Source organism: Micromys minutus, assembly GCF_963924665.1.
Source record: "Micromys minutus genome assembly, chromosome: 14".
Taxonomy (NCBI): domain Eukaryota; kingdom Metazoa; phylum Chordata; class Mammalia; order Rodentia; family Muridae; genus Micromys; species Micromys minutus.
This window is the reverse complement of record NC_137983.1, coordinates 43,061,403-43,071,367: the sequence shown is the minus strand read 5'-3', so window position 1 is coordinate 43,071,367 and position 9,965 is coordinate 43,061,403. Positions and strand designations below refer to the sequence as shown.

The 9,965-nt window shown below is 46.5% G+C and overlaps 1 protein-coding gene across 1 annotated transcript; it reads left to right on the top strand.

Moving 5' to 3' along the window:
* Positions 1-5,261: 5,261 nt before the first annotated feature.
* STAR (steroidogenic acute regulatory protein) lies at positions 5,262-9,692 on the top strand (the record flags this gene model as incomplete). The annotated part of the gene is made up of 7 exons (XM_080928509.1): positions 5,262-5,325; positions 6,134-6,244; positions 6,463-6,590; positions 7,809-7,967; positions 8,066-8,250; positions 8,616-8,709; positions 9,579-9,692. 7 exons carry the CDS (start codon positions 5,262-5,264, stop codon positions 9,690-9,692), a joined length of 855 nt encoding a protein of 284 aa, XP_080784635.1.
* Between the last annotated feature and the right edge of the window lie 273 nt (positions 9,693-9,965).

The window sequence follows — 9,965 nt, the reverse complement described above, 5'->3', positions numbered from 1 at the left end:
GAATTCTTTCTTGTTGAGTATTTTATAGGAAGGACATACTTTTTGAAGTTACTGTCCTTGGATTGAGGTTGTGACTCAGTAAGCAGTAGAATGCTTGCTTAGAATATGCAAAGTTCACATGTCACATGCCTAAGTCCAATGACATCCTTGTTCAGTGACAGCAGAATGACTGAACTCTGCTGGTTCAGAACATTTAGCACCTTCAAGAGCTGTAGGTCACTTATTTCAGTATTAGTCAAACAATTCCAGTGTAACAACAGATAGGACATAAAAGTAAAGGGACAGTCTTGTTCTTGAACCCATGTTCTTTGCAAGGTTCAGTTGTATGAGGTTTCCCTTTCTTATCATGCGGCAGCCTGGAATTAATCATAAAAGTTACACTGTCAGGACTGTTTCCTCTTATTTCTGGCTTCTCAGCCGAATGGCTTGCTTTAGCTGCCCTTCCCTGTGTTTAGACTGAAGAGCAGTGCTCTGTCCACTGGCCATTGTAGACACGCTCCTGTTTTACTACAGCCACCATTCCAGTCCATAGTCAAAGCTCCTACCAGCTCAGGCAACAGCTTTCAGCAGGGAGAACAAGATCCCCCAGAGCACTGTCGCCATCTGCACTCAGAAATAACTGAGCATGTCTATTTCAGGCATTTGATGTCTCCCAGGGTCTTCATATTTGATTTCATGCTCTCTGCTTATTAAACCACAACATCCTCTACTCTCTATTCTAAATAGAATTCAAAAGAAAATGCAGGGGCCGGAGAGATGGCTCAGTGGTTAAGAGCACTGACTGCTCTTCCAGAGGTCCTGAGCAACCACATGGTGACTCACAACCATCTGTAATGGAATCCGGTGCTCTCTTCTGGTGTGTCTGAAAACAGCTACAGTGTACTCATATAAATAAAAAGAAGAGGAAAGTGCAAAAACAGATGAAAGAGTATATTATGTAACCTAACTTCATTATACATGCCTCTGAGAGTGACTCAAATACTTGAAAAGCATTGTAGTCTGGTTTGGTGTGTACATTTTGATTGTCCTAGCCTTGATTTCAACCCCTGATGAATAACTTTGCTGCATGGGTAGGTCATCTTAAGTGGAATACCTTCCCACTGCCTGAATGTTTTTCTTTCTACCTTAAGATCTCTGCTCAAGTTTCACCATCCTTGACTACCTTAAAAAATACCATCTTTAGTTTTGGAAGGGATCGCAGTGAGGGAAAACTCATTTAGCATGCACAAGGCCCTGGATTCTAGCCCCCAGCATCCGAGTAGCAGGAGAAAGCCCTCAAAAATCCCACCCCACCCATTTCCCTTCTGACTTCATTTCTCACTATTGACAGCTGACAAAAGTCATTATTTACTGTCAATCTCTTAGAGTACATTCTTAAGACTAGGATTTCGGGCTGGAAAGATGGCTCAGAGGTTAAGAGCACTGACCTGCTCTTCCAGAGGTCCTGAGTTCAATTCCCAGCAACCATATGGTGGCTCACAACCATCTGAAATGAGATCTGATGCCCTCTTCTGGTGTGTCTGAAGACAGCAACAGTATACTCATAAAAAAACATAAAATCTTTAAAAAGTGGGATTTCTTCTGTATGGGCACATGCCTATAATCCCAGCATTTGAAAGGCAGAAGGTAGAAAATGTAGGGTGAGTCTCTGCTACAATATGACCTGGAGGCCAGCCTGGGCTATATGAGTCCTTAAAAGTGCTGGTGGCACACACCTTTAATCCCAGCACAGCGTCTCTCTGATTTTGAGGCCAGCCTGGTCTACAGTTTCTGGATAACCAGGGCTACATAGATCCTTTCGTGACTAAACAAAACCAGTAGAGGGATCTTCTATCTGCTTAATCATGTAGCCCCAATGTCTGAATGATCCCTGTGAAGCTGTTGGAAGCATAGACGATGAGTGGCTAAATCTCATGGAAGACAGACACATGGGTGAGACTATGGATGTGAGCTCAAGGTGACTCAAGACCCTGCAGGGACCAGTAGCATACCAAAAGGTGAGGTCAGCTGACGCATGCACTGCCTTAGCTGCAAGCCACAGATTCCAGGTGTCAAGAATTTGTGTCAAAGTTTCTGAAGACACATCTCAGAGAAACACGGGTGGAGAGTGAGCTAGGACCCCTGTTGGGGTTACTAGAGGAGCCTTGAGGCTGGTCTTCCAGGGAACTAAACTCAAGTGTCCACTCTTTACTTGCACATCACCACTCCAAAGTCCTTTTCTGTTGTGGGCCCTTGCTGTTCTCTGCTCAATAGGTCTCACAGCTACCAAGTGGCCTAAGAATCAAGAGTAAAGTTTGGGTAAATGGGTGTGCACCTATAGTTCCTAGCTACTAGGGAAACTGAGGCAGAGCCAGCCTCTACAACATAGTGAGCTCCCCAGCTTTTAAAAAGGGGTTAGAGAAATGGCTCAGGCTCAGCAGTTAAGAGCACTGACTGCCTTTCTAGAGGACTCCAGTTTGGTTCTCAGCACCTATGTGGCAGTTCACAATTGTAATTCTAATTCCAGGGCACCTGATGCCTTCTGGGCCTCTATGAGCACCCAGCACACAAGTGGTGCACAGACATACATTGAAAGCAAATCGTTTATAGAACTCAAGGGGTGGGGGGGGGAGGTGTGTGTGTAGGGGGAGAGCATTAGTGGTGCTGAGCAAGGCAACCCATGCCTTTAAGCATTTACAGAAGCAGAGGGAGGAATGTTTCTGCATGGCGCTCCCTTCTCCCTCACCCTGTACAGGCAAAATACCTGCCTTTGAGTGATATAGTGGACATTCAATATAGGGTAGTTGGGTACTTAATGGAATTCTCTTCTCTGTTCCAAAGCCTTGCTCCTTCTCATCTGCTCTGTCCAACCATCTGGTTTCTTCCATGTAGGCTCTGCTCTAATCAAAAGAGAAAGCCAAATTTAGATGCCCAGAATCAGAGGGCCCAGACCTTTTTTGACCATTTTACTCAGAGGAACAGCAAGAGTTAAGTAGTCATTCAGCCTGGAAAGGATAAAAAGAGGAAGTCTTGGCACTGGGGGAGGTCATTCAACACCCCCTCTGAGTCAGTGGCAGTCTCTGACATCAGCAACAGCTGTATGCCTCAGTGTTCCAGTCTGCCCGCACTACCCCCTCCTTCCTTGAATGCCATAATTCTCCACAGAATGGCAACAGCAAGGCCTTGAACATTATCTGTATGGCCTGTCCCACAACCCCCTCCCAACTCCCTACCACTTTCCCTGAAGGAGGGCCCACGTGTGTCTGTGGTAGCACGTGTACCAAGCAATGGGTAGGACTCAGCTAGGCCAGCCAGCCTGCCAGCACACCTAGGTACAGGCTGCAGAGGAACAGCAGGCTTCTGTCTTCTCTGGGACTGAGGGCTGGCAGTAACACCTGTGGGCGAGTTTCCTTAACCAAAGGTGTGCCTGTGTCCCTTTCTGCTTCCCTATTAAGTCCAAAAGAGGAATAAGAACACTTTGTCCACATAGGAACTGAGTGCTGGAGCCAACAGTGGTTTGAGGTAAGCAATCAGTACCTGTGGGAATTAATCCCAAAGAAAAGGGTGTGGCAGGGCATGCCTAAAGGCAGGAGAATCAGGATCTCAAGGCTTGTCTGAGCTACATAGCAAGTTCGGGGACGGACCAGGTTAGACAGTTTTTTTAGATTTATTTTATGTACATGAGTACACTGCAGCTGTCTTCAGACACACAACACGCAAGAGGGCATTGGATCCCGTTACAGATGATTGTGAGCCACCATGTGGTTGCTGGGAATTGCACTCTGGAAGAGCAGTCAGTGAACCTAACTGTTGAGTCATCTCTCCATCCAAACACTTGACAAGAATCAAGAACTGGGTTCCATCTCTCTAGTGGGCACTTAGGAGGGTGTTTACCGTGGGAACAAGAAAGCTGGGGCACACACGAATGAACTCTGGCAGAAGAGTGGGCCTTTGGGACAAGCTAGACCTTGGAGCCTCAGGGGCCTCAAGACAGCAGCAGCTCCCACAAGGCCTTTCACATAACTTCACCAGGACAGACATGCAGGCTGTAGGCCTCATTTGTCCTGTATGGTTCCATATATATCCATTTATCCAGTTGCCTTGAGGCACTGCGTCTTGTTGAGACAGTCATGACAGGATACAGAAGTATCCTACTGGCGGCAGCGGCGGGGGTCTGGGACAGAACAAATCTGATTAGACATTACTGACGACATTCTTGACGTATGAACCTGGACTCAGTACCACAGGGTCACATACCTGCAGAGACTGATGAGAATGAATGTCCAAGTTATTTGTGTTTCTCACCTTTGTGCACAGGTCAAGTCCTGCAGCAGGGCTGGCCAGCCTTACCTGCATTCAGAAAGGGTGAGCAAGGAGCAGGGTGGAACTTAGGCCTAAATCACTCTCTGCCTTGAGAGTTTACTGGATGTGTCATCTCATATCCAGATAGTCCCCAGAATAAGTTAGAATGGAGTTTGTATCAATGTGTGAGCAAATGAATGAACTGAACACATGGGGTGCTCAGGAGGCCCCATGTGGGAGGAACCGAGGCCAGCCTGAGGACTTGAGCTATCACCCCTATATTGCCCTAGCCCTGACAGACATCCTATTTGTCTTTGATTCAGCCATTGGCATCTTTCAGACCTGATGGTCTTGGAGCTTGTTTTTCTTTTAAGACAGGGTCACGCCGTGTAGCCCTTGCTGTCCTAGAACTTACTATGTAGACCAGGTTGGCCTTGAACTCAACAGAGATCTATTTGACTGTGCCTGGGAGAGCTGATTAAAGGTGTGTGCCACCATGCCTGGCTCTGGTCTTCTTGCAAGAACTCACGTTTTGGTTCTTTTACCTTAGCTCCCTCTTTTAGCCAGAGTATACTTTTTGATTCACCCCAGTCACTGGGCATTTAAGTGATTGCTGAACCCAGAACTTGAAGTCTATATCTAAAACTTTGGAGAAGTTATATACCCTCAGCCCCATCGGTGACTACTGGTTTTCCCTACCTGTGGAGTCTGGTCTGCTCTATTCCCTTTACGCAGTCAGCCCCCTCCCACCTCGGCCAGCACTGCAGTATGAGGCAATCATTCCATCCTTGACCCTCTGCACAATGACTGATGGCTTTTTTTTATCTCAAGTGATGATGCACAGCCTTCCGCTGGAAGCATTTAAGGCAGAGCGCTTGATCTGAGCCACAGCTGCAGAACTCAGAACCTTGAAAGGCTCAGGAAGAACAAGTCCTTGAGAGCAGCAGCAACTGTAGCACTGCCGTATCTGTGAAGAAAGCATGTTACTAGCTACGTTCAAGCTGTGTGCTGGAAGCTCCTATAGACATATGCGGAACATGAAAGGTGAGTCTCGGGGCATGAGAGCCAAGAGCCTCTAGGCAACAGTTTTGTGGGAAAGATCTTGGGTGAGGGATGGCCACCCAGGCTTTGGTACCAGCTGTGCCTCTTAACTGGGAGAGCCCGAGTAAAGCTTTTCTTCTCTGGACCTCAGATTTTCACCTAAAAAACTGCCATGGTTACTAAGGTGCCATATCTCACCCAAATTCTGTAATTTCTAGCTTGTACTCTAAGGCCTTAGTTGTTCTAGAACCAGTACTGATGTTACCTTCCTTCAGGACTGGACTGAGTCTATACCAAAGGTCCCAGGCAAGTCTTTGCCACAGTAGTTGAGAAATACAGAAGCTAGCCTTCACTCTAAGAAGCAAGTCTGAGGCATTGTCTGGGAAGAAGATAAACAGGAAAGAAAGCTGGGCAGAAGTACAGCATAAAGGATAGTGGGGTGACTCTCGTCACTGGAGAGCCAAGAGGCAGACCTTGCTAGTGAGGCAACCCTCAGGAGACAGACTGTATCCTATTTGCTATCCAAGCAGCCTTTTTCTAGTTAACAGCAGGCCCAGGTTGTTGTTAATTACCAAGAAGGGCGAGGTCTGACCAGCCCACCCCTATTTTTCAAGATGGAAACGATTTCTGGGCCCTGGAAATGCTAAAGGAAGTTTAACACTGAACTTTGAGTTAAGAAATGTGGCTGTAGTTGGGGTCCCTGCTGGGATCTGTTTCTGAGCCAGTTTGCTCAAAATGTGGTGAGTAGACAGAATGACTCCTCTCTCAGGGATTTTCTAGCTCCTTGATAAGTTTCCTTCCCTTCCTGCAGGACTGAGGCAACAAGCTGTGCTGGCCATTGGCCAAGAGCTGAACTGGAGAGCACTAAGGGACCCCAGTCCTGGGTGGATGGGTCAGGTTCGGCGTCGGAGCTCTCTGCTTGGTAAATATTGGGGCTTTCTGAGCTTCTGCCAGTGATGGGTCTTAAGGTGCAAATGTTGCTCATGAATCTGGTCCCCTGCCAACTCCTGTGTCTACCTTGACTTGCAGGCAGGACCCTATGGCTTTGATCTCATCTATTCAGAGGATTGAACACATTCAGAGGGTAAAGGGATGAGAGCTGTGTTTTTTTTTTCTTTCTTTCCTTGGCTATGAATACAGGTTCTCAACTGGAAGCAACACTCTACAGTGACCAGGAGCTGTCCTACATCCAGCAGGGAGAGATGGCTATGCAAAAGGCCTTGGGCATACTCAACAACCAGGAAGGCTGGAAGAAGGAAAGCCAGCAGGTAAGTAAAGGCAGCTATGGAAAACCTGCAATTACTGATTATCCCACTACCATGCCCAAGGCCTGCTGGGATTTCTACTGCATTCACAATTGATAAACAGTCAAGTAGTTTTACTCTGGAGAACTCTCAATATCATCAGATAGAGGTGAGGGTGCATTCCTTTTAATCTAAGCATTCAGGAGACTGAGGTATGTGGCTCTCTGGGAGTATATGGCTAGCCTGGTTTATGTAGCAAGTTCCAGCTCAGCCAGGACCACATAGCAAGATCCTTACTCATAACACGCAAACAAGAAGTATGTCCTCAGATAACCCTTCCTCCATAAGACCGCATTAAGAAACGTTATCCCTATTTTTTAACTCCCCTCAGAAAGCAGTGCAGTCATTCAGTAACCCACACGTATTAGAGGACATACCACCCACCATTACAAGAACTATCATGCTAGAGTGCATTCTGTACTGTGCATTCTGTACTTCTCAACTACTGTGGCAGTATGAGCTCAGTGTCTAATATGATCTCGTCCTGACACACAGAAGCAAAACCTATGTTAAAACCAGTAGCTCTATTATTAGATCTACTTTGGTGGCCTTATCTTCAACAAAAGTTTACACTGTCCAATACCCAAAGTTCAGATGAAACATCTTGTTGCTCAAGCTCTTATAGTACTGGAAATAGACTAACAGGATCTAATATACTAATAGACTCTATTTGCTAAGCATCCCTGAGCAAATCCCTGAAACTTTCTGGCCCCAGGTTCTTCTAAAGTGACATATATTATGGGCTATTTCAGTTGAACCTGCCCATGCGACCAACATGCATCAAAACAAAAGGCAAGGGCTGGAGAGATGGCTCAGCGGTTAAGAGCAATGATTGCTCTTCCAGAGGTCCTGAGATCAATTTCCAGCAACCACATGGTGGCTCACAACCATCTTATAATGGGATCTGATGCCCTCTTTTGGTGTGTCTGAACAGCTACAGTGTACTCACAGATAATAAATAAATCTTAAAAAAAAAAAAAAGGCGCAGTATCTCTTCCGATGGAAGTATAAGGTTTGTGGCTACAGTGTCTACCTACTGGATTATCAGGACAGTAGGTCATGATCTGGATACCCTAATGTTCTTCACAGACCTGCTGTCCCCTTTCCTAGTATTGTCTAGAACCTAAGCAAGGAATCGTTTTCTCTAACCATAACCCCATGGCTTTCTTTTATTCCTAACAGGAGAATGGGGATGAAGTACTAAGTAAGGTGGTGCCAGATGTGGGCAAGGTGTTCCGATTGGAGGTGGTGGTAGACCAGCCCATGGACAGACTCTATGAAGAACTTGTGGACCGCATGGAGGCCATGGGAGAATGGAACCCAAATGTCAAGGAGATCAAGGTGACGAGAACCCAAGTGTGGGAACCAAGCGAATGCAGTCCTGAACTATGGGTGTTTAGCCTACCACTGGCTGAGTCCTAACTCCAACTCTCTGTTAGGTCCTACAGAAGATTGGAAAAGACACAGTCATCACCCATGAGCTGGCTGCAGCAGCAGCAGGCAACCTGGTGGGGCCCCGAGACTTTGTGAGCGTCCGCTGTACCAAGCGCAGAGGTTCTACCTGTGTGCTGGCAGGCATGGCCACACACTTTGGGGAGATGCCCGAGCAAAGCGGTGTCATCAGGTAAAACTGGCAGTGGTCTCCAAACTGTACAGTCATAATCCTGATTCCCACCTCCAAAAAAAAAAAAAAAAAAAAAAAAAACAGTCCTTACCCCACTCTCAGCTTTAATAAGAAAGTAATGGCCAGTGTAGCCCCCATGGCCAGGTGGTCTGCTCTACCCTCCCAGGAACTAAGAGTCCTAATAATTTTGCAAAGCTAGGAGCAGGCTTCTTTGAGGTCTAACAATGGTGGCCCAGCTTAAGGCCTTCAGCCACACCAGAGGGTTCTGAAGAGCTAGTACCCATGCCAACTGTTAAAATTCAAGGATGTAAGTACACAGCCTAAGAATTCTCACTTGTCCTGTCTGAACTCTCTTTGTCTGCCAGAGCTGAACATGGCCCCACCTGTATGGTGCTTCATCCACTGGCCGGAAGTCCTTCAAAGACCAAACTCACTTGGCTGCTCAGTATTGACCTCAAGGTGAGAGGCACGGGAGAGGGCCTGGGAGTAGGAAGCAGTAACAAAAATATGCTCTCGTCCCCCAACACAGAGGAGACGCTTCTTGAGTTTGTTCTCGACTTTTTAAAATACTTTGTTGTTGTGTACATGTGAACGTAGGTGTTCACGTGTCACAGCAATGTGGAAGTCAGAGGACTGGTGACTTGGGTCTTTTCCTCCTTTTGGGTCCCAGGAACTTAACTCAGACTGTCAGGCAGGAACTCTGACCCTCTGCCATCTTGCCAGCCTTTCTCTTGCATTTGATAGTCTCAGGGCTGTTGGATAGGCAATGGACCTGCTAGTCTGCCACCGTGGACGCTTGCAAAAGCTCATCTAAAAAGCTGGGTGTAGTGTCATAAATTTCAGTACTTGAGCACAGAAGTAGGAAGATCACACATTTGAGATTCCAAGATAGTCTGAGCTAACATAGTAAAATGCTTTTTAAAAAATCAGTTTTATGGGCTGGAGAGATGGCTTAGAGGTTAAGAGATCTTGAGTTCAATTCCCAGCAACAACATGGTGGCTCTCAACCATCTATAATGGGGTCTGGTGACCCCTTCTGGTGTGCAGGCATACACATAGGCAGAACATTGTGTACATAATAAATCTTTTTTTTAATCAGTTTTATGTATATTTATGACCATTTAAAAAGAGGTGATCCTAGGCCCAGTAGGTAATGATTCTTACCTTTCAGGTGACACAGATGTCTTGGGATCACACTGGGAATCTATCTTTAACAATAGGGTAGCAAAGGCTGTACCCTTAACCAATAAGACCAACTTTGAAGTACCCCTGCCTATGTGGGGTACAGAACTGAGCCCAGGATCCCAACACTCTTGTCTCTACCCCAGGGGTGGCTGCCGAAGACCATCATCAACCAGGTCTTATCGCAGACCCAGATCGAGTTTGCCAGCCACCTGCGCAAGCGCCTGGAGTCCAGCCCTGCTTCTGAGGCCCAATGTTAAGGACTGCCCACCACATCGACCTGCAGGGCATTGGAAGCTCTCACAAGAAGCCTGCAAGTCTGTTCATCTTCAGTTAATGACAACGGGAGGGGTAGTTACCTTAAGACACTAGGACTGACTGGTAAAACCTACTGTCAGGAAAATAGAAATGAGGCTTAGAATAAAAGTCCTCCAGTGTCTCCCACTGACTAACTGTGAAGTGAAGGCTAAGGGATAGGCATCTATGAAACCTTTTTTAGGCCTGCTGATCTAAAAAAACCCTACTAAAAATGT